General features: G+C 41.7%; 1 protein-coding gene across 2 annotated transcripts in view; it reads right to left on the bottom strand.

Moving 5' to 3' along the window:
• LOC124595580 (protein regulator of cytokinesis 1-like) overlaps nt 1-24,897 on the bottom strand; it is a 239,812-nt gene extending 214,915 nt beyond the window's left edge. For both annotated transcript variants that reach the window (XM_047134370.1, XM_047134371.1), the window contains exon 1: nt 24,770-24,897. In XM_047134370.1, coding sequence (XP_046990326.1) covers nt 24,770-24,792 — 23 coding nt within the window. In that variant the 5' untranslated portion in view covers nt 24,793-24,897. The remainder of the gene's footprint in view (nt 1-24,769) is intronic.
• Between the last annotated feature and the right edge of the window lie 2,883 nt (nt 24,898-27,780).

The raw sequence follows: 27,780 nt of genomic DNA, 5'->3' as shown, positions 1-27,780 counted from the left end.
AGCGTAACCTTAAGCAGTTTTTTGTGCTTTACAAGCATTATGTCCCTAGAACCAAAATTCCACTGTGTAAGCAAATTTAGGACTTAAGTGAGCCTACAATTGTATCCACACCTTTCTAAATGATAAACGGGTTCACTGAAGAAAAGTTTGACCTCTTCCTAGGCGTGATGCCATGAGGTAGCAGAGTTCAACTGGAAGATTCATTATGTCTTTGGCCTCACTGCATTTCCATTTCTTACATGGAAGCTGTGTCAATCGATTTGATGTACTCATCACAGGTGAATCCCCCACAGAGGTGAGCACACCTGCCTTAGGTAACTGTTCACACCTTAGGTCACACCTCCCGAACTCCAGACATTTGGACCACTCGCCAATTGGATAGGTAACAGCTACGGAAATCACTTCCCCCTGGACCTGGACTTTATCGGGGGATGAACAGGAGGTGAACAAGACATGCAGCACAGAAAAGGAATGACAACAGCAAGGACAGGGAGCCATGTGTGACACGTAAATACAAAAAGAGTTGTAACTCCACTGGTGGAGGGGAGGAGATGGGAGGTAACAGAAGAGGGACGTGCCCCACACTGGCAAACAAAGGAGTCATCAAAGCAGGCGGCATAGGATAGTTGGACAAGCATGGCAGACAAACGGCATGCATACCCACTAAGGAGCACGTCACGGCAGTAGGACAGTGGTAGTTCAGCTGCTTCAGCATACAGACTCTCAGCCAGGCTAGTGTAAAATGTGCCAGTGGCCAAACGGATATCATGATGGTGGATAGTGTTGAGGCGGTATAATTGGGACAGACATGCAGATGAATAAACAAAGCACCCATACTCTAGTTTCGAGCGGACAAGGGAGCGGTACAAATGGAGGAGGGTGGTTCAATCTGCACCCCAGTAAGTACCACTGAGGAAACTTAGATGGGAGGACCAAGAGAGCTTCCTATCGAGCATGAGCCCCAGGAATTTCGTAGTTTCAATGAAAGGAAGAGCAACACGCCCAAGATGTAAAGACGGTAGGAGAAACCAACTGTGCCGTCAGGAATTCATAAAAACTGTTTTGTCAGTGGAAAAACGAGAGCCATTGTCAATGCTCCATGAGTAAAGACAATCGAGACATCACCGAAGAAGTCCGTCAATGCGACAGGTCTGTGGAGAATTGCAATAGATGGCAAAACCATCAACAAAAAGGGAGTCGGAGATGCCTCGCAGGAGACAGGCTATTATAGGGTTAGTGGTGATAGCGAAGAGGATGACGCTCAGGATGGAACCCTGAAGCACATCATTTTCCTGGAAAAAGGTGTCCGACAAGGCAGAACACACACACGCCTTGAAAACTCAGCCTTTTAAAAATTCCTCAAGGAAACAGGGCAGGCGGCCATGGAAGCCCCATGTGTAAAGAGTACGGAGGATACCAGTTCTCCAGCAGGTGTCGTAGGCCTCCTCCAAATCAAAAAACATGGCCACACTCTGATACTTCCACAGAAAACCATTCATGACATGGGTGGACAAAGTGACAAGATGGTAAACTGCAAAACGGCATACTCGAAATTCACAGTGCTCCGTGATTAGTAAATTGCGAGACTCAAGCCACCGTACCAGCCGGGCAGGAAACATACGTTCCATAACCTAGCAAACACACGTGGTGAGAGAGAGATGGAGCGATAGCTAGAACGAAGGTGTTTGTCCTTATGTGTCTTGGGTATGGGTATGACTGTGGCTTCACACTAGCATCTGAAAAATGTGCCCTCTGCCCAGATGCAGTTGTCATAAGGGTGATGAGGGAAATGGATTCAGAGGAGAGGTTATGGGAAGAGCCTAAGGCTTTAAACAAGAATTTGAAGTTATACTGCATTTTTGGGATGTTATCACTCAGGCAGAGTTCATACGTGAAGGCAGAAGCCTTCCGCCAGGTAGTCACTGCGATTCATAACAATGGTGACATCTGCAAATAGGACGATTAGAGGATGATTAGGTCAGGATCTGTTTCGAGATTACCGGTATGTATGGCTGACCATTCTTCTGCTGGAAAGCTGGTGTGCTGATGTTCTTAGGATGGGACCTGGGAAATGATGGTGGGGCCAAGTTGGAGGTAAGGAATTCTTGGAAAGTGACCAGTGGGGATGTGACGATCGTCTGCTTTATTTTTCTTCGTTTGTTGTCCTCGGTGTTGACGCACTGCGCTGCTATACTGGCTGAAAAATGGGGGGTGGAAGTCAAACACAGACTATTTTAAATGATGAAGCCAACAGGTGCACATTTGCGTTTCACAGTTTATAACTTCAACTGTTCACAACCCCTGAATAACATAGTTATATGGCCAGTGCACTATTGTTTAACTCTTGATAAGTCTCATTAATAGGTTGCAAGTGAACATCCACATACTGCTTCAATAGTTTACTGTTGTACATCTATGAGCAGTAAAGACCTAACCACACAGTTCACAAGTCTTGCAGAATATTGCGGTATGCATTGAACAGACACTGTCATTGTTTTACCACACAGCCTAAATGTATTACACTTATTTCACAGTTAATTTGATGCAATGTTGTTCTAACCAACACAAACTCTGATGTGGACTGACTGTCTTCGGACAAAAAATCGAGCCCTTATATATCCTCACAATAATAGGTACTGAAACTACACATTGTTTGAAGTTAAATTTACAGAAATCACAATTAAAACTTAACTCATTCGATTAACTGAAAACATTGAAAAATTAGTTCTTTTTAACAGTTTCTTCTACTACAAGGGTTAGGCCGAATTATTTGTTTAAACGATGAAATTAACAGATATCGTTACACAAACAATACTTTTGACAAAACTGTTACTTACTTTGGAATTAATTAAGAGCTGGATTTGCTAACATGTTTTCAAACAGAGCCAAATAGATCCTTTAATAATACTATTAGTTGCATCTCCAAATGTTTATAATCAGTACAGAATTTATATTTGTTTATAAGGTAAGAACAGAATTTAAGTTACAAAACAATTACTGATTTCACCAGATAACAAAACATACTAACTAGGAATAGTTTAAATAAATTATAAAATCAATTACATACATAAAATGAAGCACAAAATTGTATCTGGTGTTATATTCTTTACAACTGAAGGCCAATCTTTCTCTTTTATGAAAATGCAGATTATACTTACGTGTGTTAATGGTAATGAATTCAAAAATGGAAAAATGAGTTTTAAGGAGGCAGATGTAAGAAAACAAGATGGGAAGTAAAAATTCCCCAGCTTGCTTTGTCACAGGGTGGTTGTGAGTGAGGGAGTGAGCGTGGGTGGGTGGGGAGAGAGGGCAGGGGGACGGGGAGGGGGGACAAGAGGATCACCATTGGACAGTGGTGTGAAAATGGCACAGGCAGTGTTCAATGTTGGGGTTAGGTTTGCTTTCATTGGAAGTATTGGTGGTGAAGAAGTGTTTCCACTGCACAGATCGGAAGGAGGAGAGTAGGTATCTGACAAGCCCAACACCAAGATTTTGGTGTAGAGCTGAAGGTGGGCCTTTGGATAGAATTGAAACTTCTGTAGGGCTGAGGATTTTGGTGGAAAGGTTAACAACAGTGTCCTGGATTTAGTGTGATGCTGAAAGGGAGTTTAGGGGGGGATGTCCACGTTGGAAAGATCAGATAGGCAGGGTCTGGGCGCTATGGAGGGTTGATGAGGACGAACACTGTGAGCAGTATAGAGATTGGATAGTGGTGCCCCAAGTTGGCAGTACAATGTCAGCAGGCTGCATAACTTATGGTGCCTGGAATTTTCTTTCAAGTGCTGGAGTGCAAGGGATTCAGAAATGTGATGTATGTAGTGAGAACTGCACAGTACCAGTATCTTGCAGAGGGAGCAGAAGTGGTTCTGGGGTGCCTGTTTCATGTAGATGTGATTTTGCAGATCCAGGTTTTTGAGGGTTTGTGGGTGGAATCTGAAAAGGTGAAGGTCATTGTGAATGGAGGGGTAGGATTTAGAGAAAGGCATTTTTATGAATAAGCAGGTGGGGTCGGGGGTCCATGGCTTAGGCAGCATCAGGGCTGCCACAAGTTTCTCCAAGTGAAATTCCCCGTTATTTCCCTGATTTCCAGACAAGTTTTAGCATTTTCCCTTACCAATTTTGAGATCTCAAGGGTAAGTTAAGATGTAAGTGGATAATCTGTTTGCAACTATGGTACAAGAAACAATAGTGCAAACAAGGAAACATCTGAAAAAAACTTGCAAGCAGATGGCTGTTCCTGATGTGAGCAAAAATCTATAGTACTAACATCAACATCTTTTGCAATGAACTGTTTTTAGATGGAGAAAGCAAGCCAAATGACGTGTGTTTTGTAAAGACCACTGATGTTTTATGGAAATAAAATTTGGTGCCAAAAATACGCATTTCCTTGGAGTCACAAAACAGATTTAAAATACCTTCACTGATTTCGGAAATAGCCTTCGAAAAAAGTAGGCCTCTTGAAAGAAGTGTATACGGTGGGGAAGAATTGTGTAAACCAACAAAGTAGGTGACCGCCAATAAAGGGTTGGTTCTACTATGTTCGTTATTATCTGTTATTACCCACTGTTGTACATATGTTATTTTACATGTATTTTGTGATTTTTCTTTCAAGAAATATGAGTATATAGCGTACAAACCGCCAGCGACTGACACAATTTTCTTCTTCTTATTGTCCATACTTTTTAACATATAAACTGTGCCTGAAGTGTACTAGAACAAATAAAATGTCTATAAAATGCCACACTGTAACAATGAAATCCATTACCTATGTCCTCTGACCTGCTGAGGAGTACCACAGTCCTGGGTCCACGGATAAACCATGAAAATACCCTGCATTATGCCACACACAAAGAGACCCGGCCTACGAGTGGATTGGTGAGACTGATCCGATCGGCAGACCAAATCCGTTACAGATACCTGCAGAAATGGCCTCCGGTTTTGGCCCGTCCTGGAAATACACTCGTGTGGCGAACTATTCAAGAGCTACAGATAGCATGCTGATGAAATGAGACCATGGTGATCAACCCATGCAACAGATGTGTTCAAATACTTTGGGAATCAATAATAATGAGAATAGGTAGCAACTCACTGTAAAGATGATTGCTGAGCCCCAGAGAGGCATGTATAAAAGACAATCACACTCACAACTAAATTTTCAGCCACAGCTTTTGTCAGAAAACGGGAGCACACACACATTCACACAATAATTCACACACACTCACACACATCTTGGCTGCTGCGTCTACAGTCCCTGAGGATCAGATCCAGGCAAACCACTCCTCATGCCTCCTTGCCTCTCATTGGCGACTGCTAGGCTAGTGGCAAGAAGTGGTGGCAGCACCGACTGCAAGCTGAAGGGAGTGGTAGGAAGGAGTGAAGTAGTAGTAATGAGGGAACAGGGAAGCTGCGCAAATGCTCAGCTGCACCCAGTCAGTGACAATGTACGGCACCTCAGTAAACAAACTATTTCACCTACTGAGATAAAAACGAGATTTTTCCAGTGGTTTTTTTTTTCTTTTTTTCCAAATTTCCCTGACATGTTTGAAGTTCCCTGATTTCCAGAACCTGTGGCAATCCTGAGTATTTAAGGAACAGAATGTGGGACTGGGTTTTAGGCAGGGACTTTTCAGAGCTGGTGCAAAAGATAGACCAAGGGTCCACTGTGGCAGGTATGGCACTGGGTAAATGTGAAATGATAGGAAATGAACAAATGAAGGTATTGGGTGGTTGTAAGCAGAGGTAGATAACAAGAAGAGATCATTTCTGGGAGACAGTGGACGACACGTTGCCAATCAGTCTCTACCATTGTTTCCTCAACTCTGGTGGAACCCACCCAGGAGTTGAAGTACACCTACACTAAGCTCATTAATATAGCTTTTGAATTGTCCAATGACAACACTGTTCATAACATCTGGGACTTCAAAGGATTTGCAATCAAGATTGATCGAGAAAGATTAACGAATGGAAGAGTGTCTTTTACATGCCTGAAGACTAGGACCAATAGTAAGCCTCTCTCAGAAATCCACTAAGTGCTACTAACAATTTTCGTAATACTGAAAGGTGTTTTGCTACAGTGGATAAGACTATTGTGAAATAATGACCTGAGCTGTGCTTAAAACATTTTAATATTGAGTATATTATAAACAAGAATTATATATTATATACAAGAATGTAGAACTGATTCCCATGGAAGAATCCGCGTGTTCACTACTACAAGAGATGACAGGTGGTTGGTTTAAAATAACAAGAGAAAGGAAGAACCAAAAGAACGACAGAAGGACAACCAACACTACTACAGAAAAAAAAAAGTTCGGCAATCGTGTTTGCGTCGGTAGATAACACACCATTTATGTTAACACCGGGAACACCTGTTGGGGTCTGGTACCCGAAAAGACGTTTGATCTTTGCCCAGACTTTGGAAGGTGACATATGGCACCCAATGGTTGAGACACATCTCGCCCAACACTCCTGCTTCCGTCATTTGATAAGTTGGCGAACACGAGCACAGAACTATTTAAATGCTATGAGGTGCTCCAGGGAAGGGTGCCACTTACGCCGCTGTAGAGTTCGCCGACACTCCTTAATTGCTTCAGCGACTTCCGGCGACCATCAAAGGGACTGTCTTTCACTGGGGGCACCCTAAAGAGCGAGGGCACATGTTTTCTGCCACAGAAATGATTGTTGTAGTCACCTGCTCAACCATCACATTGATGTTCCCGTGTGGGGGAGATTCAACAATGACAGCAGAGGTGAAAGTTTCCCAGTCTGCCTTGTTTAAAGTCCATCTGGGCAGGTGTCTGTGGGCTTGACACAAGGGCAGTGACAGGGAGATGGGAAAGTGGCCACTACCACACAGGTCATCATGTGCTCTCCAGTGAATAGATGGGAGAAGTCCTGGGCTGCAAATTGATAAAGCAATGGCCGAGTAACTACCTCGAGCCACAGTGAAATTTGTGGCGGCCTCAGTATTTAAGAGGCAGAGATTGAATTGGGACAGTAAAGTTTCGACATCTCTGCCTTGGCCAGTAAGCACGGTGCCACACCACAAGAGGTTATGGGCATTAAAATCTCACAAAAGTAGGAAAGGTTTAGGGAGTTGACCAATTAGTGCACTTAATACATTCAGGGATACTACAGCATCTGGAGGAAGATATACATCACAGACAGTTATTTCCTGTGTCGTCCTCATTCTGATAGCCACAGCTTCAAGAGGGGTTTGAAGGGGCACAGGTTTACTACAGACTGAGTTTAGGATACAAACGCAAACTCCACCTGACGCTTGATTACAGTCGCTACCGTTCCTGTAGTATCCTTTATAGCCGCGGAGGGCAGGGGTCCGCATTGCCGGGAACCAGGTTTCCTGGAGTGCAATGCAGAAAGCAGGTGTAAAGCTTAACAGTTGCCATAGCTCAGCCAGGCGGTGAAAAAAACTGCCGCAATTCCACTGGAGGATGACGTCATCATGAGACTGGGAAGGCACGGAAGATTCAATGAGGCAGTTTATGCCTCAGGGTCACCTGCTGCCACCAACTTTTTGCCTGAGCAGTCTATATCCATTTTGTCAGAGGGTCCAGCGAGATCTAGGTCCTCAGCGGATGCCAGAATCTCCACCTCATCCACAGACACAGAGCTTGGAGGTAGGAGTGGTGTGAGTGCCACCGAAATTCACTTGGTCTTGGGGACCTTCTTTTTGGATTTCTCTCACTATTCCTTGGGTTTCCCTGGCTGGGAGCACTTCACTGAACCAGTTTCCATGACTGAAGACAAGAGTGAAGCCCTGTGGCCAGCTGCTTTTGGGCTCTTCAGCCACTGGCGGGTGTCATCTTCCTCACTAGCAGAAACCTGGGAAGGGAGTGACCCAATGGACCCCTTCCTAGCGAGAGCAGCCAAAGAAGTTGTACGCTTCTCCAGCTTACAAGTGAGGACGGACGTCCCCAATGGTTGGGGGGGGGGGGGGGGTTTGCTCCTGAAGTAGGTGGTGCAGGAGCAACTGGGAGGTAAGAGCCCCCCCACCATGAAGGGGGCAGGTTCAGTCTTCTGGCTCCAAGAGCTGACTGGGATTGGCGTAGCTGATGGGACTAGAATTGTTGTAGCGGTAGTGTAAGAGGTGTCATGTGTACAGGATGTAGGCATTCAAGATTCCTCTTAGCCTCAGTGTAGGTCGGTCGGTCCAGGGTCTTGAACTCCATGATTTTCCTTTCTTTCTGGAGAATCCCGCAGTCTGGCGAGCAAGGTGAATGGTGCTCTCCACAGTTGACATAGATGGGAGGCAGGGCACATGGAGTATTGGGATGGTTACAGAAACATCCCCCAACCTGTCACAAGTGAGTAACGCACGCGACTGGGCAGAGGATGCTGTTTTGATCAAGACTGACCCAAAGCACAGTTTGGACAAGCCCTCCACCTCCCCAAACTTGTCTTCTAAATGCTCAACAGAAAACTGAGGCTTCATCGTCATGAAAGATTCCCCATCAGTTCTCTAACATAGAAGGTACCAGGGCGAATAAGAGCTGCTGCCATCCTTAGCCTGATGTTCCTCCTGTGGTGTGGCCAGGGAGGGGAACGATTTGGGGTCATACTTCCGTGCATCGAATTGAGCCTGTGAACGCTTAGAGACTGCTGGTGTTTGACCACCAGCAAAAGATGATGTACTACGCTTCATCATGTGCCATTCACCCTGATGCCACCCACTCCGACCAGGGGCCCTCCCCACGGGCACCACCTGGCAGGATGGCCATTGCCGGGAGACCAGATGCCACAGGTTGATGGGCATCTACTCCTCGGCTTATGTGGGGAGTTAATGGTGCAGGCATCAGCAGAGCGATCCCTGTGTGGCCAGGGGGCTACAACCAACAGGGTACATGGTGACCCCACCATAGAGGACCAGCTACCGTGCTGGTTATCAGGTACAACCAAGCAAACAAGTCCATTATCATCGTCAGCGTAGAAAACGATACTGCACAGTTGATGGAAAAATACGCACCCAGGAGGGTGACCTCACCCAGCAGTTGGAGAATGAGTAGAAGTGCAGATCCACAGCAACGAAGGATGTGATAGGTCTCAGTGAATGAGGGACACAATGCACCATGTAAGGCCCCCTTCCCCAATTGGCTCACCCTTCAGGACAATTTTGAAAAATGGAGGTCAAACCCTACAGGGGACCATCACAAAGGCCGAAATGTGAGAGACTCCTTTTAGTCGCCTCTTACGAATGGCAGGAATACCTCAGGCTTATTCTAATCCCTGGACCCAAGGGGGAGATGACAGGTGGTTTATGAGATTAGTTTAATGTGCTTTGCAGTCACTCCAGATATTACTCAGTGCTTTCTGCAGCTCATTCAACACATTGATGGTAGAAGCCTTACCAGTTTCTCCTAGTATAAGATCAACACTAATAAAGTTAAGGAAGAAATCAACACAAGATGAAGGACAATGAAACAACTGGCGTGGGATGCTTGGTACTACAATTATTGGTCCTTATTTCATTAATGGTAGCCTAGACGGAGCGTATGCCAACTTCCTGAGAGGAATTCTTCCTACTTTTCTGGATGAAGTGCTGCTAAGAACAAGAATACTTATGTGGTATCAACACTAATGCCTTGCATGCACATCGTGTTTTGAAATGAAGGTATCCTGTAAGGGCTCAATGTTGTGTTACGTAATTAATAACGTTGTGTTTAAGTGAATGGTACACTGTGATACATTTTTGGATAGGTCTTTAGGAGAGGAAATGAATTGCCAAATAAAAAATACAGGGTGCCATTTAAAAATGTCATACCGCTGTTCATATCTTAGTAAAAAACAAAGTTAAAACACAGGCAATCATGCTGACTGATGACCCCTGACGACTAAAGGACATTTGCTTGAAACATTTTGTAATTTGCATCTGGACAAACAGTTATTTAGGCAGGTCAAGATAAATGTGACACCCTGTATATGGATGGCCTTAGTGCAGGAACTGTAACATAAGGCAGCCTGATCTCACAATACTATAAGTTGTCTTCACTAAAAACGCAAACACAATGGCCACTGTATAAGTGTGTCACTAATTTGAGACAGTTATTTCTAACCTGGAAGGCAGCAGGGGGAGTATACAAACAAACATCATTGTACTTTGTGAGTTGTGGAATTCTGAAGATAACAGATTTTCAGTGAGTCAGCAACAACTACCTCGAAACAAAAATAGATCAATATGTAATATTTTAACAACAGAAATTTGTTTATTACAAGCCACCAGAGGCCTCTACAAACCTACGAGATTAATGTAACCAATACCTATTGTAGGAAAAATTACATTTCAAGACACTCGGCTGCTTGGACTAGGCAGGGACAAAACTCTTGCCTCAGAGTATAGATGTCAGATGGCATACCTGGATGTTAACCTTGTCTGAGCCATCTAACATTATTATTCCGAAGTGGATCCAAGCAACAGAGGGTGAGAGTCCTCATATTCATGTTTTTTGTGAAGCCTCAGAGTGAGCATTTGGTGCTGCCTTATACACAACTTTTACATATAACTGTCCCTAACTAGTTTGTACAAAGAGCCGATAAGCACCTGTAAAGAGAATTAACAAGGGAGAGACAGCTATACTACTATTGCAAGATCACTACTTCCGAGCTCTGAAGATCAACATTCTGCACCGATTCAGTCCTAGCCCTCTGACAGATTGAGAGTGATCCCACAATTTGGAAAAAGTTTATGTGCAACAACATTACAGAAATCCAATCATCCACCTCTGCATTTTGGTGGAACCACTATCCATGTGAAGACAACCTGGCTGATTCATACCTCAGACATTGGTGTAATGGACTGCCATGGCTACTACAAGATCCTAAGCTCTGCCCAAATAGTTATCTCGCATCAAGTGCACCTATATCCTTTCAATAGCTACTCTGACCACCTCAAGATTTCCCAATTCAGGCTCCACAGCCTCCAAAGGACACAAGTAGGTTAACTTTCTGCTGACAACTGTAGTGCACCACTGGTTATATTATGCACTTCAGAAGGAAACTCATTCAGAAGGAAGATACACAGAGTTCACTGCAGGAGAGGCAGCATAGACCGATTACTATTCGATTAAGATCACGCAGAAAGAAAGGTGCTTCCCCAAAATCAAAACTTTAATCAAAGACCTACCACCACCCAGCACATCAAAGATCGAGTGTTTAAACCCCTATTTTGATTGTTTATTATACACTGAAGTGCCAAAGAAACTGGCATAGGCATGTGTATTCAAATACAGAGAGATGCAAACAGGCAGAACATGGTGCAATGCCTATATAAGATAAGTGTCTGGTGCAGTTGTTGGATCAGTTACTGCCACTACAATGGCAGGTTATCAAGAGTTGATTGAGTATGAATGTGGTGTTATAGTAGACGCACGAGTAATGGGATACAGCATCTCTGAGATAACGATGAAGTGGGTCCCATATGACCATTTCACGAGTGTAATGTGAATATCAAGAATCTGGTGAAACATCAAATGCCCGACATCGCTGCGGCCGCAAAAAGATCCTACAAGAACGGGACCAACGACAACTGAAGAGAATTGTTCAGCATGACAGAAGTGGAACCCTTCCACAAATTGCAGCAGATTTCAATGCTGGCCATCAACACGTCAGTGTGCGAACCATTCAACGAAACATCATCGATATGGGCTTTCCGAGCCAAAGGCTCACTCGTGTGCCCTTGATGACTGCACGACACAATGCTTTACAACGAGTCTGGGCCCATCAACACTGACATTGGACTGTTGATGACTGGAAACATGTTGCCAGGTCGGACAAGTCTCATTTCAAATTTTAGCGAGCTGATGGATGTTTAGAGGTATGGAGACAACCTCATGGATCCATGGACCTTGCATGCCAGCAGGGGACTGTCCAAGCCGGTACAGGCTTTGTAATGGTGGGGGCGTGTGCAGATGGAGTGATATGGAATCCCTGATACATCTAGATACGACACTGACAGATGACATTTACATAAGCATCCTGTCTGATCACCTGCATCCATTCATGTCCTTTGTACACTGTGATGGACTTGGGCAATTCCAGCAGAACAACGCGACAGCCAAATGTCCAGAATTGCTAGAGCGGCTCCAGGAACACTCTTTTCAATACAAACACTTCCACTGGCCACCAAACTCCCCAGACATGAACATTATTGAACATATACGGGATGCCTTGCAACGTACTGTTCATAAGAGATCTCCACTCCCTCGTACTCTTACAGATTTACAGATAGCTCTGCGGAACTCGTGGTGTCAATTCCTTCCGGTGCTACTTCAGACACCAGTCAAGTCCATGCCATGTTGTGTTGCGGCACTTCTGCATGCTTGCGGTGGCCATACTCAACATTAGGCAGATGTACCAGTTTTTTTGGCACTTCTGTGTATTTGGGAGGCCAACTGCAAGAAAACAATGTGTCTAGCGAATATCACCACTCCCTTCTTCTACATGGGAAACATCAATTCAGTGTTACATCATCATCTCCCAGTAAAATTGTACAAAGCACTGTGGGCCTACAGATAGAAGCAACATTACTGCAACGTACTGTTCATAAGAGATCTCCACTCCCTCGTACTCTTACAGATTTACAGATAGCTCTGCGGAACTCGTGGTGTCAATTCCTTCCGGTGCTACTTCAGACACCAGTCAAGTCCATGCCATGTTGTGTTGCGGCACTTCTGCATGCTTGCGGTGGCCATACTCAACATTAGGCAGATGTACCAGTTTTTTTGGCACTTCTGTGTATTTGGGAGGCCAACTGCAAGAAAACAATGTGTCTAGCGAATATCACCACTCCCTTCTTCTACATGGGAAACATCAATTCAGTGTTACATCATCATCTCCCAGTAAAATTGTACAAAGCACTGTGGGCCTACAGATAGAAGCAACATTACTAGCTGATAGAGAGAAGACTGACAAAGTGTTTGAAGTTTACAGAATAGAATTTACTAGACCCCTAAAACCACATATATACAGTACTAAAAACAAGTGTTAGCTTATTCACTGCCCTGTAACTAGAGCTGTCCATCTGGAACCAACCACCAATTCAACAACATTTATCAGTTCTTGAGAGCTTTATAGGTCAGCACAGTATTCCACATATTATTTACTATTTGAGGCTGACTGCACAACAATTCTACTGCCATCATTGTACATTTTGGGCAAGGACCGCAAAGATAAGACAAATCAGGGTTCATACAAAGGCATATAGATGACAGTTTTTCCCTTGGTCCATTTGCGAGTGAAACAGGGACGGAAATAGCTAGTAGCACGCACCATATAGTGGCTGCGAAGTGTGTATGTAGATGTAGAATATTGAACGTCTACTGGTGAACACTGTCTATTACAACACATTATTATTATTATTATTATTATTATTATTCTCCATTATCAAAATCCACTGCAAACCACGAAGTTAGGTATGGATCCACTATTCAAGACAATTTACATGAGAAAATCAAAGTATAATAGAGAGAAGTAATTCTGATGCAAAATCTGAACCAGACAAGAGGTATTTTTTTCTAACTGATAACTTTCTGAAACAACTACCTTACATTTTTTCATTATAACCAGCAGAGTCCATTACATATGAAGTGGCGTAAGAATGAACATTTCTTAAACCACATAATCCATAATTCATGTTCGTGTGTGTGTCTGTGTGTGTGTGTGTGGGGGGGGGGGGGGGGGGGGGGGAGAGAGAGAGACACATTTTTCATATCTCCTCCTACGCCACTGGAGCAATTTCAATCACACTCAGTACACATATCCTTTACTGGCAGGGCAGGCAACAATCACTGTGAGGATAAGAACCACCTACCGAACATAGTTTACCAGATAAATAATGAGATATGTGAAAAATTGCTGCATCAAGCATGACATTTAAATGTTATACATCTGTGCTTCTAACTCAATTGCAATAAATTTCGAAGACAGCATCCACATATGCTGCTACATGGACCAACAAAAGTTTATCATGGTACCATACATAGTTCAGGAGAAATGACATCAAACCCTGAGACATGTGAAAAACTGCTGAGTATGCACAATGTTTAAATGTATTAATTCTTTTCTACTAACTATTCTCAATACATTCTGCAGATAGTATCAACACATACCGCTGAATGTACTTACAAGGAAAAATCATTGTACAACACACAGTTCCAGAGATACGACATCAGACATCAAGATGTGTGAAAAATTTCCACATCATGGACGAAGTTTTAAAACCTGTATTCTTGACTGCTAAGTCACTTCTACAGTCGAGTCAAATTAAGGAAATCCCCGACCCCTAGCAGCACTTTTGGCAGCTTTCACTGCAAAGTGCAAATGGCTGTAAACAAAAACAATAGCCATCAATATAGCTACAAAGACATGCTGCCATAGAGACGTTTACAATATGGCATTTTAGACATGCAAAGCATCCGCGCTCAGCATAGAGAAACTGTTTGGGATCATGCTTCTTAATTTGGATACTGTACCATATTTATATGTACAACTGCTTCATAACTTTGTGTTTTCACAAATACATGGAAATGAAATTTTTTCGATACTTCACTACAAACAGAATTCATTTTTGTTTTTGTTTTACTAGAAAATTGGCAAAATGAATAACCAAGCAATGTGGGGTTTGTCAGTTGTTGTTGTTGTTGTAGTCTTCAGTCCTGAGACTGGCTTGATGCAGCTCTCCATGCTACCCTATCCTGTACAAGCTTCTTCATCTCCCTGTACCTACTGCACTGCACTCCCTGTACCTACTGCAGCCTACATCCTTCTTAATCTGCTTAGTGTATTCATCTCTTGGTCTCCCTCTACGATTTTTACCGTCCACGCTGCCCTCCAATGCTAAATTTGTGATCCCTTGATCTCTCAGAACATGTCCTACCAACCGGTCCCTTCTTCTAGTCAAATTGTGCCACAAACTCCTATTCTCCCCAATTCTATTCAGTACCTCCTCATTAGTTATGTGATCTACCCATCAAATCTTCAGCATTCTTCTGTAGCACCACATTTCAAAAGCTTCTATTCTCTTGTTGTCCAAACTATTTATCATCCATGTTTCACTTCCATACATGGCTACACTCCATACAAATACTTTCAGAAACGACTTCCTGACACTTAAATCTATACTCGATGTTAACAAATTTCTCTTCTTCAGAAACGCTTTCCTTGCCATTGTCAGTCTACATTTTATATCCTCTCTACTTCGACCATCATCAGTTATTTTGCTCCCCAAATAGCAAAACTCCTTTACTACTGTAAGTGTGTCATTTCCTAATCTACTTCCCTCAGCATCACCCGACTTAATTCAACTACATTCCATAATCCTCGTTTTGCTTTTGTTGATGTTCATCTTATATCCTCCTTTCAAGACACTGTCCATTCCGTTCAACTGCTCTTCCAAGTCCTTTGCTGTCTCTGACAGAATTACAATGTCATCGGCGAACCTCAAAGTTTTTATTTCTTCTCCATGGATTTTAATACCTACTCTGAATTTTTCTTTTGTTTTCTTTATTGCTTGCTCAATATACAGATTGAATAACATCGGGGACAGGCTACAACCCTGTCTCACTCCCTTCCCAACCACCGCTTCCCTTTCATGCCCCTCGACTCTTATAACTGCCATCTGGTTTCTGTACAAATTGTAAATAGCCTTTCGCTCCCTGTATTTTACCCCTGCCACCTTTAGAATTTGAAAGAGAGTATTCCAGTCAACATTGACAAAAGCTTTCTCTAAGTCTACAAATGCTAGAAACGTAGCTTTGCCTTTCCTTAATCTTTCTTCTAAGATAAGTCGTAAGGTGAGTATTGCCTCACGTGTTTCAACATTTCTACGGAATCCAAACTGATCTTCCCCGAGGTCAGCTTCTACCAGTTTTTCCATTCGTCTGTGAAGAATTCGCATTAGTATTTTGCAGCTGTGACTTATGAAACTGATAGTTCGGTAATTTTCACATCTGTCAACACCTGCTTTCTTTGGGATTGGAATTATTATATTATTCTTGAAGTCTGAGGATATTTCCCCTGTCTCATACATCTTGCTCACCAGATGGTAGAGTTTAGTCATGACTGGCTCTCCCAAGGCCGTCAGTAGTTCTAATGGAATGTTGTCTACTCCCGGGGCCTTGTTTCGACTCAGGTCTTTCAGTATTTTATAAATCAGCTAGACTAAATTTATCAGTTTTAAATGAACAACAAACCACAGCTGGGCTTTGGTTTATGAAAAATACTACGAGCAGGCTATTTTGAAAAGTACCTGGAACTATTTGTGCTTAAGTGATGTGGATCCCCTTGTTGAGATGGATCTGTGCTGTACTGAAAAATATGGTGAATTATATTCAGGCAACTAAGGTAGATAATCAAAGTCTAGAATCTCTCAGTAGTTATGACAATTTGCAATGAAAATTGGCAGCCTCTTTGAACTTCAAATTCAATTAACATGGGGGATAATTAATTTCTGGAAAAATAAAATGTGTTACTATAAAGCTGGAGTATTGTACTAAAGAATAGTACAGGTCATGACACCCAAATACGTATATTACATCATACGACATCTACAGAGTAGTTGTGTATGAATATTTTCAAGTAATCAAACCATGGAAACTCCACGTAGGAACATCAGTGACGTAGGAAAAGATATATTGCTACTTACTGTAAAAATGACAGTTAAGTTGCAGACAGGTGCAACTAAAAAACACTTGCACGTAAGCTTCCAGCCACGATCTTTGTCAGAAAAGGAGAAAAACACACCGTTCACTCACATCACTCCGGAAATGCCAATGGCATTCTGGCCAGAGCTGCCCGAGTTGATGGTCACGAGCTGCCTGAGTTGACAGTCACGTGTGCACAAGGTATGCTAGCTTGTGCGAATAAATGGTGTGTGTTTTCTTTTTCTAATGAAGGCTGTGGCCGAAAACTTACGTGCAAATGTTTTTTGATTGTAGCTGTCTACAATTTAATGTGTCATCTTTATGGTAAGTAGCAATCTATCTTTTCCTACTTTATTTATTTTCAAGTAATGATGCTTTGTAATTACTGTGCTCCCTAGCCGAACCAATTGTACTAATGGATTCAGAATAATCAGATGAATGATTTGAATAATACAGTTACATTGAGCTATGCCTGGCAATGAAGCTAGAATTTTCATGTATCTACCACATACACTGTGTGAAAAAAATGTGTTCCATTTGGTCTGAATTTGTTGTTATATGCTTCTTGGGTTAAAGACTCCAACCAGTAGGCTAATAGGCTAACCCAGTGGACCTTAAGGTTTAGAGAATTCGATTTTGAGGTAGTTCATCGTCCAGGGAAGTCTCATGATAATGTTAACAGATTAAGCCGCAAAGTCAGTGCATAGATTGCATTGGAGTACGCACAGAAGAGTGGCACAGACTCAAACTGCCAAACCCAATCGTCAGTGATACACAAAACACAGAGTTCAGCTCTGACGACAGTGCTTTAGAAGTAAATGATGTGCCAGTCTGTTTGTGCACCGAAATGTTGGGACAAGGTCATGATTCCATCTTAGCTGGGCACAACAGAACAGCACATGACAAGTCACAGACTGCCATCTTGCAGAAAATCATTAATGACCACAGAGGAAAAAATACGTTTGAGCTCTACATGAAGAACTGCATCCCTTGTGCTCAAACAGCCATGCTGAGTTGACAGCAATTTCTGTTGCAAAGACTGGCTGAAGCAGAGAAAACTATTCCATTAATTAGCCTAGATGTGCTTGGTTTTTTTTTTTTACACAAAAATCACGAGGAAAGGAGGTGAGACAGTTGGTCACACTTTTGTCAATTGCTGGTTATTGAAATTTGGCACAGCAGAAGCAATAAAAACAGACCAAAGTACAAACTTTATGTCTGAATTGTTTAAGCAGCTATGTTGACCACTGTGGGTTAACAAGTTATCAACTAACATTCTTCACCTACATCATTTGCACAAAGAGTGCAAAGGACACTGAGAAAAATGCTAATGTTATTATGTGAATAGTAGCCCCAACAATTGGGACACCTTATTAGAGTGTGTCTTAAGCATGTACAATGCGAAAGGCCGTGAAAACATGACTCTTTCACCCTACGAGGATGTTTTTGGTGTGAAAATACCCTCACCAGCGGAGGATGTATCTTCAGTTTCGGACCTTTAGAAAAGAGTAAAAGGGATATGGTGTCAAGTGGAAAAAAAAAAGAAGAATGCCAAGCCTCTAGAAAGACAAGAAAAAACTCAATAAAAAAGTGAAATTACACAAGTATCACATTGGGTACTGCGTTATGTTATCTAATGCCCATGTTCTGAAGGAGAAAACAAAGAAGTTCATTCAGCGGTACCAAAGACTCTCTCAGGTAGCCGAAATAACATCCCCAGTTAATGTTAAAATACTATTCCCAACCCAAACAATAGTCCATATGAGTAGAATCCACCTGTTTCTCGGTGAACCAGAAGCACTGGCTCAACTGCCAGCAGCTTCTTCTGAAGAGGGAAGGGAATTGGGAAAGGAAGCAGAAGAAAGGTAGATTGTTCCAATACATCCATACATGTTTAGACAACAAGTTGTTCTCACGAGCTGAATATTTGTAATTACTTATTAAGTATTGGGAATTGTAATTATATTTGTGTCGTGTTATTTCTATGAAAAAGGATCACAGCGAACGTGTGCCTATATGTAGTAAGTTAGAGAATTATTAATAGAACATTAGCAAGTGTGATCAAAATCAATTGTTTTGTTTTATAAATTGTTTATATAGAAGTATTAGTAGATAAGTAGACAGAAAGAAGTGAGTTGGTAATAAGTGAGAATGAATGAGTACATGTGTGACACATTTTGGCCTGTACTTTAAAGTTGGAGATTCTTTATACTGATGTTTTCTACATCAATTCAGCCATTTAATATGGTGAATGATTTGAGAAAGTACTACTCTCCAACAAGGAGTCACTGCAGCTCCAAGCTTTGCCCCACAAATCGAATATAATCCATGTCTGAGTCATGCAAGTATATTCCATTTCACTACAAAGAGACTGTGACCAACTGCACCATCGACCCTTTACTAGTAAAAGGCAATTTTTTCACTACGTAGGGTCACACTGGCTGTACTAAGTACCAAAACTAACAGCAGGCAGTGTCTACTGCTACGGTCGAGAATATTCAGCAAACCCAGCATAGAGCTACAGGGTCAGGGACCGCAAATGAATGGGACAAAATGCAACATTTCCAGTCCCACACTCCGGTTACCTGCCACCACTGCCAGAACCACAACTCTAAAAACAAGCTACTCGTTAATTTATCTGCCCAACCTCCCTTTCAAAATTAATAGCATCAAAATCTGACAGATAGCCATATAGCATTTAAAAGGAAATTAAAAGAATTTCTGAATGGCAACTTCTTCTACTCATTAGACAAATTTTTGGATATAGTAAGTGGGTAATTTCCCCACCCCCAATAAACAAAACAAAACAAAAATTAAGTGTCATGTAATATTTTGTGTAATGTAATATCTTGGGTAGACATCTTTTATTAACCTGACACGTTCCACATCATTACGAAGTGTCGTATTCATGATCTATGGAACAAGTACTAATCTAATCTAATCAGGAACTATTATAGATAAGCACTTGACACGGGAAGAACACACATACTGTGTAAAAAGAAACATTCCAGTTTTCCTCATACGCAAAATGACAAAAGTTTTGGATGATGAAGTTCTCCAGGACACTACTATGGACATGGGTTCCCACATTTCCCGTACAAAATTCGTATATGGGGAAATGCACAAGGTATCTATTTAAAAATAATATTTAAAATTCAGAAAATGCCAGTGAGATGCAGCCTACAGCCAAAATACCACCCACACAAACTTGTAGACAAGCTTTTGAACACCATATTATTATGACAGTGTAAGTGATAAACACCACCTAAATACAGACTTACATGGCCACACAACAAGAGGAAAGGAAAATTATACACAAGACAGTGAAATCTCATACACAATGAGTGTTCCCAATGAAGCACACAAAATGTTTTACAATAAGCTATTAAAATCAATCAAGGAAGTAAAGGTATTAAATTTCATCTTTTAACGATGTATCTTACAGATAAATGTGTATATAGTTTAAGGGAGAATTAAATATCAAATTAAACAAATATGTAATAACCTCACATTTCCCAATAAAATGTAATCCTTGTTTCTTTATTGTATGCACATTTATTGTGCATATAAAACTGTAGCCTACACTATCAGCTGCAAATTTTAAGCTACAGTCCATGGGCAAAGTATAAATAAATAAATGTACAATGTTTACTAAGATTTCATATTCATGTCACAGCCAGTTTCAAACAGTATTAAACTGAATGATTACATTCACATTTCATGGCTCAAGGAAAGTATACATCACCCCTGAATTTCACTGTATATCAATGCAAATAAAAGTGCATTTTTGAGAATTTTCGGAAGCTACCATTGTCCTTAATCTATGAGCAATCAGGGTTAGTGTTTTAGTTACTTAGCAGATTTTCCAACTAATGTTTCGTGTTATATACAGTTTTCCCTTAAAGAGAAGCAGCTCTATATATTATCTACATTTATCGTACATTAACTCTATTTTCGAGTTTGCTAACAACTATAATTAATATCAAAACGTTTTAGGAAACTAGTAATTTCTACAACAGGTTTTTGTGTTGCATTAGTAGAAATCTTGTTTTGTTTATCTGCTTCAGTTCTTATATGGAATTAGCAACTTTTTAGCACCACAGATTAAAAGATAATCGGCAGGCATAATTTAAAGCCCTTTGTTCACTGCCTTGTCACACGCTGCACCAGCCAAAATGCAGCCCTACTGAGAATGCTGTTCTCAAACATGGGAAGAGTTGGATGACATTTGTAAACAGCTGGAAATCCCCTGACTACGGTCAAATGATTGACAGCTGCTCAGGTGCTGTGAATCGGTGTGCTGGAAGAGCTCCCAAGAGTCATATACCTGCGATACCTGTACCAGAGTTATCTCAAGTACTATCCTCTTCTGTGGATTCTGTCTCCTCTGCAGAAAGTACAGGGTCTTTCATTGCCTGTCCACTTGACTGTGAGTGGCACATCAGTGATCTAGATGTCCTGTAAGGGTGGATGGGGACCAAGCTATTGTGCCAATGCCCCTAACCAACAAGTTTGAGGCGCTGTCTTTCACTGAAACTGAGCCAGTGGGACTCACCTCACCTGTTTTGGGGAAAACTGTTTTGTCTGGTGTCAGGAAGAGGGTATGGTTCTATTAACCATTGGCATTTCAAACGTACAGTGAATGACAGTACTCAAAAGGAAAATTGTAACAAGGCAGAGGAAAGGACACCAGGTGCATTCAGTGTGTATGCCTGGATGCCTCATTCAACATGATGAAGAGGCTATTCCAGCAGCCATTGAGGGAACAGGGTGCAACTAACTGCAACTTGTGGCACAAATTGGAATAAATGCGGCTGTCATCTGGGCTCCGGAGTCATTCTTGAGTAATTCCAGCAACTGGCAGAGAAGATTGAGAAGACCAGCCTTGCACATGGAGTGTCAACTAAGCTCACAATTTGCAACATTGTCCCCAGGACTGATCATGGCCCTTTGTTTCTGACTCAAGTGGAAGGACTGAAACAAAGATTTTGAAGGTTCTGTGACAAGCTAGGCTGTGACTTCCTGGACTTGCGCCATAGGGTTGAGAACTATACGGTCCCCCTAAATAGGTCAGCTGTGCACTTCACATCAGAGGCTGCTACTCAGGTAGCTGACTGTATGTGGGGTGCACAGTTTTTTTATTATTATTTTTTATTTATACTCTCCATCCAATCCAGATAACAATGGCTGCAGGAAACCCAGAAGTATCAGTGTAAGACCAAAAGAAATGCCTCTCACAGGTGAGAGTACTAAAATCCTAATGGAAAACTGCCAAAGCATTTGTAACAATGTGTCAGAGGGTGAAGCACTCATGAAAAGAAGTGAAGTTCACGCAATATTAGGTACAGAAAGCTGGCTGAAACCTGAAATTGATATCAGTGATATTTTTGGGGAAAATTTAGATGTAGGCCTATTTTGGAATGATAGGCTAATGAGAAATGGAGGTGGTGTTGCAGTAGACAAGAAACTCAAATCCACCAAGAGAGAAACTGAAGCTGCATGTGACACTGTTTGGGCAAGGGGTGGGCATAAAATGATAACTCGATCCTTCTATCGCCCACCAGACTCATCTCCTGACGTAGACAAAAGCTTCAGAGGCAACCTCAGTTCACTTGTACTTAAGTTCCTCAGTCACTCTGTAATCATCAGTAAAGAATTTAATGATCCAACAATTGGGAAAATGACAACTTTGTTAGTGGTGGATGTGATAAGAGATCCTGTGAAACTGATAGTTACGGGCCGTGTTCATGACGGAAGCATATTGGATCTCGTGGCAACAAATAGACCTGACCTCTTTGAGGATGTCCACATTGAAACTAGTATCAGTGACTAAGATTCGGTTGTGCCAACAATGATTAGCACAGTACAAAGGACAACTAAAGCAAACATAAAGATACATATGTTCAGTAAACTATATAAAAAAAATCTAGTAATGCTTATCTCAACGAGGAACTTCAAACTTTTTGCACAGGTCAGGAGCATATGGAGAAACTCTGGCTCAAGTTTAAAAGAACAGTTGATGACCCACTGGATAGATATGTACCCAGTAGAACAGTTCGAGAAATTTTGGTGGCATGTAAAGACCTTTAGTGGTACGAAAGTTAGTGTCCACTGACAGACAGGAACTGAAGTTGAGGGCAGCAAAGCAAAAGCTGAAATATTGACTGTTCCTTTACAAAGAAAAACCCAGGAAAATTGCCCCAATGGAATCCCTATACAACTGAAAGAAAGAAACAGAATAGCTATAAGTGTCAGTGGTGTTGAGACACAGCTGAAACCCTTAAAGTTGAACAGAACTCCAGGTCCCGATAGACTCCCTGTCAGATTCTATGCCAAATTTGCGGCTGAGTTAGCCCCTCTTCTAACTATAATCTATCGTATACCCCTTGAAGAAAAAAACCATGCCCAGTTCTTGGAAAAAGGCACAGGCCACACCTATCTACATGAAGGGTAGTAGAAGTGATCCACAAAACTACTGCCCAGTATCCTTGACACTGATTTGTTATAGAACCTTAGAACATATTCTGAGATCAAACATAACGAGGTATCTTAAACAGAATGACCTCCTCAATGCCAACCAGCACGGTTTTTGAAAGCATCAATCATGTAAAACCCAACTAGCACTTTTCTCACATAACGTACTCAAAGCTTTGGATCAAAGCAACTATGTAGATGCAGTGTTTCTTGATTTCCGAAATGCATCTGACTCAGTACCACACCTACACTTATTGCCAAAGTATGATCATTTAGCGTACCAAGTGAAACTTGTGATTGGATTGAGAACTTTTTGGTAGGGAGCACACAGCATGTTATCGTGGACGGTGAGTTATTGTCAGATGAATTAACTTCACGTGTGCCCCAGGGAAGTGTGTTGGGACCCTTTCACCTTGCAGATAATATTAATAGTAAAATCAGGCTTTTTGCAGATGATGCAGTTATCTCTAATGAAGTACTATCTGAGAGAAACTGCATAAATATACAGCCAGATCTTGGTAAGATTTCAATATGGTACAGAGATTGACAACTTGCTCTAAATGTTCAGAAATGCTAAACTGTGCACTTCACAAAACAAAAATTGTAGTAGTATCCTATGAATATAGTATCCATGAGTCACTGTTAGAATCGGTCAACTCATACAAATACCTAGGTGTAACACTTTGTACAGATATGAAATGGAATGATCACATGGGTTCGGTCACGGGTAAAGAAGGTGATAAGCTTTGGTTTATTTGAGGAATACTGCAGAAGTGCAATCAGTCTACTAAAGTGACTACTTACAAATCACTCATGCGACACATCACGGAATATTGCTCTATTGTGAGGGACCCTTACCAGATAGGACTAACTGGGGATATTAAACGCATACAGAGAAGGAAAGCACGAATGGTCACAGGTTTCTTTAATCCATGGGAGTGTGCCAGAGAGACACAGAAGGAATTGAAATGGCACTCTCTTGAAGACAGGTGTAAACTATCCCAAAAAGGAAAGTTTCAAGAACTGGCTATAAATGATTACTCTAGAGGTACGCTACAACCCCCTATGTGTCGCTCACACAGGGATCATAAGCAGAAGATTAGAATTATTAGTGCACGCACAGAGGCATTCTACCAACCATTCTTCCCGCGCTCCATACATGAATGGAACAGGAAGAAAACCTAGTAACTGGTGCAGTGGGACGTACCCTCTGTCATGCACCCCACGGCGGTTTGCAGACTACAAATGTAGATTCCTTAATCGTGCAAAATCCACACCTTAATTCAACAATTTAGACAGCTATAACGGCTAGACAACGCGCCGATAATAACAATAATTGTTGTAATACGCCACTCTGCAGCCTACTGGCAAAGAAACGAATTTAAAATGAAGAACCACAGGCACTGATAGTATTTTACTGATTGATACTTGCAATCCGCCTTTATTTAAAACAAAAACCTCAACTCCCAGGAAACTTCAGTTCGCCTGCACAGCACAAAACAGTCATACGGAAACAATAACTCGCGAAGCATATTTGTCAATATCTGTAATAACATTCATTCAATAAGAATTAGACAATGTAGTAACATGTCTCCACGTATTTTTTTTTTTAGCAATACAGATACAATACACTGCTTACTTACAAAGAATTCGTATCATCCATCATAAAACATAAACTCTCAACCACTCAGTTATACAAAAAAAACTCGATTCAATCAAGGAGAAGGCCGACGCCACCAATTTCAAAATCAAATACCTGCCGCCACTCCCTATTGGTCAAATTTTAAGGAATAGTCGACATGTAGCTATGTAGATAATCGATATTCCAACATACAGACGGAGGTAACTCGTTGGTGGTAGTCTATTCAAGTATTCAACCATGGCCGTGCTGTACAATGGACATAGACAGTACCAAATTGCACAAATTTCTTCCACAATGCAACGCTGTTTTCGGGTTCGTTAACGACTTTTACGACAAAAGTTGTAGGAAACTAGTAATTTTTATTACAGGTTTTTCTGTTGCCATAATACAAATCTCACTTTGTGTAGCTACTAATGGTTCAATTGACGTCACGTTACATCCCATCAAAACATATCGCAATGCATTTCAAACGGTGGCATCCAATCTGGCGTCACGCCACGTTGCGGTACGTCAGGGGGTGGTATGAATAAAAAAGAGTACATCCTCCGGAGAGCATTCTCAGAGCAAAAGAACATTCTCTGGAAAAGTTCTCAATTTCGTATGAATAAAAAATTCGAAGCATATTTTCTGTCGATGGAATTCTTCTCACAACCACCCCTCCTTCTTGAGAAGTTTCTCTGTGTGTGCCGTCTGCCGTGTCCAGCACAGTATGCACACACAATGTTACGTTTCATTTAACTCGCTCATTCAGTGTACTAATATAGAACTGGCATCATTGTGTTCTGGAAGAATTGCACTACGTGTCGATTTTACTTTTCTGTTAAGCCCGGTCCACACGCAACGATCTGTCTGCGCAGACATCGGCGCAGATGTCTGTACATGCAAAAGATCGCTGCAAATGTGGTGTGTTCACACGACACAAACCCCAATCTACTACTCGCCCGCCATCTGTCGGTGTAGAAAAGAAATATCAGTGGCAAGCGACTACGCTCCCCGAAAACGTCAAAATTTAATTCAGTTATTTTGAAAAATAGAAATGGAGGAAGTTCTGTTGTGGTCTGTGTTCGCAACTTGTGTTGCAAAAAACATTCAGACCAACCGCAGGAAACAGAGAAAGCGGTCAAAATGGTGCAGACAGTGGCTGCTAAAGCGAAAGCAGTTTTGTCACGTAAATTTACTGCGAGAATTGCAGGGCGAACCTGTTTTGTTTTACATAACCTTGTGTTCCATTTCCTCGCACATTGGCACTCCAATTTCATCTTCACTCCTGCTTGGTCTTGGCGTTTCTTGATCACTAAGAAAGCCAAGTAGATCAAAATACCATAACGTTGGCTGGTATACTTGATCTACTCCCACACCAGATCTTCTAGATTTCTGAACTTTGGATAACTCTTTTCGGTAAACAGTTCGCTGACAGACTAATTTACTTGACTTGCCTTCATGAACTCATCATTCAGGAAAACGTAAATAGCTTCACATGTGTTGGGTATTATTTCACTCAATGCTTGTTTCGATATTGCAGATGAAAATTCCAAATCATTGTAGCTCCTTCCTGTTGCTAGGAATCTTAATGTTACTGCCAGGCGTTCATGAGGAGAAATTTCCCTTCTCATACAAGTCTTTTTCTCATAATATGAGGGGTTACATGCTTTAAGAGATAATTATAAGTTTCGACATCCATCCGCAAATAATTTCGCCAGTTCGCAACGAAATTATTTTTTTTATTACCGTTTCTCTGTTTGCCGAGGCGCCAACTGCCCGCAATTTTTCAATTAGAGCATTGTATGCTGCTGTCTTTTTGTCTCGGTCACTATATTCTTTACTTTTAATCTTTCACAAACATGGGTGGTTTCTGCATATTTCAATGAATTCACTTACAAACTCTCGAGAACACTGACGAGTATCAGCCATTTTAATGCCCTGTGCACACAAATACAAACACTAGCCTGAGCAAACAGCTGTTTCGCGCCAGATTTGCGACGATCTCCTGTCCACACGCTCCAACTTGTCTGCGCAGATGTGGTTTGAACCGACAGACTTGAGAGGTTTCGCTCAAACCTCCAACTCCAACTTCCAGGTTTGCACACACCTCAGGTTGGTGCAAATCTTCTGTTCACACGCAACGATCTGTCTGCGCAGATGTGATGTGCGCAGACATTTGCGCAGACAGATCGTTGCGTGTGGACGGGCCTTTAGACTGTGCGTGAACTCCCAGTTTTTAGTGGCGCAACTTATGAGACGAAAATTTTGTCACGCAACAAAAAAGTTCAGCTTCGTTGAACTTTCTTGCCCCACATTCCTACCATCACTGCTCCCTGGGGGCAGTATCGCGAAACACGAGCATTCTGTCGCAGTTATCGTACAGTAAATGCTGCTGTCCTCCATTTGACTTTATTGTGTTTTTGTTTTGTTTCTGAAGAAAGTGAAAACAATGATCGGCAGGTACACTGGCAAAGCTTCTATAACTACAAGAACAGCAGCCTATGTTTGATTTTCTGCAGCAGTGTGTGTGTGTGTGCAATATTTGCAAGCCATTGACATATCCCATGAAGAAATAAATTTAATATATGTAACCAAAAGAGCAAGTCGTGTAAACTTCGCAATTTGTGGGACCAAACATTCTATAAATTGTGTTTTATATGCAGGTAATAGCTCAAGAGTTTGATGTGACAGCTGTTAAATAAAACTTAGTTATTCGAAATGCTACATCAACGAATACAATAAGATTTTAAAATTTTGGAAGCGTGGCGTGTCTGCAGATTGGTTAGTTTGCCACTGCAAACAGCATTTTCGTCTCTTGAGTGTTATTTCTTTTATAAACGTGTTTGTTTCCCTGATTTATTCCTGTGCGAAATCTATTTTCGGATCCAGCATTTCGGTTTCGTCTTCTTTGTATTCAACTCTTGTCACAGCTCTAAGGCCATAGCCTTCACTATAAAATTTATACCCTCCCATATGATTTTTAATTGATGCCATATTGAAACCTGTGAAACTATGTAGAATTTGTGGCAT

The sequence above is a fragment of the Schistocerca americana genome, chromosome 2 (genome assembly GCF_021461395.2).
Source record: "Schistocerca americana isolate TAMUIC-IGC-003095 chromosome 2, iqSchAmer2.1, whole genome shotgun sequence".
Classification (NCBI taxonomy): domain Eukaryota; kingdom Metazoa; phylum Arthropoda; class Insecta; order Orthoptera; family Acrididae; genus Schistocerca; species Schistocerca americana.
This window is presented reverse-complemented; position numbering and strand designations above follow the sequence as displayed.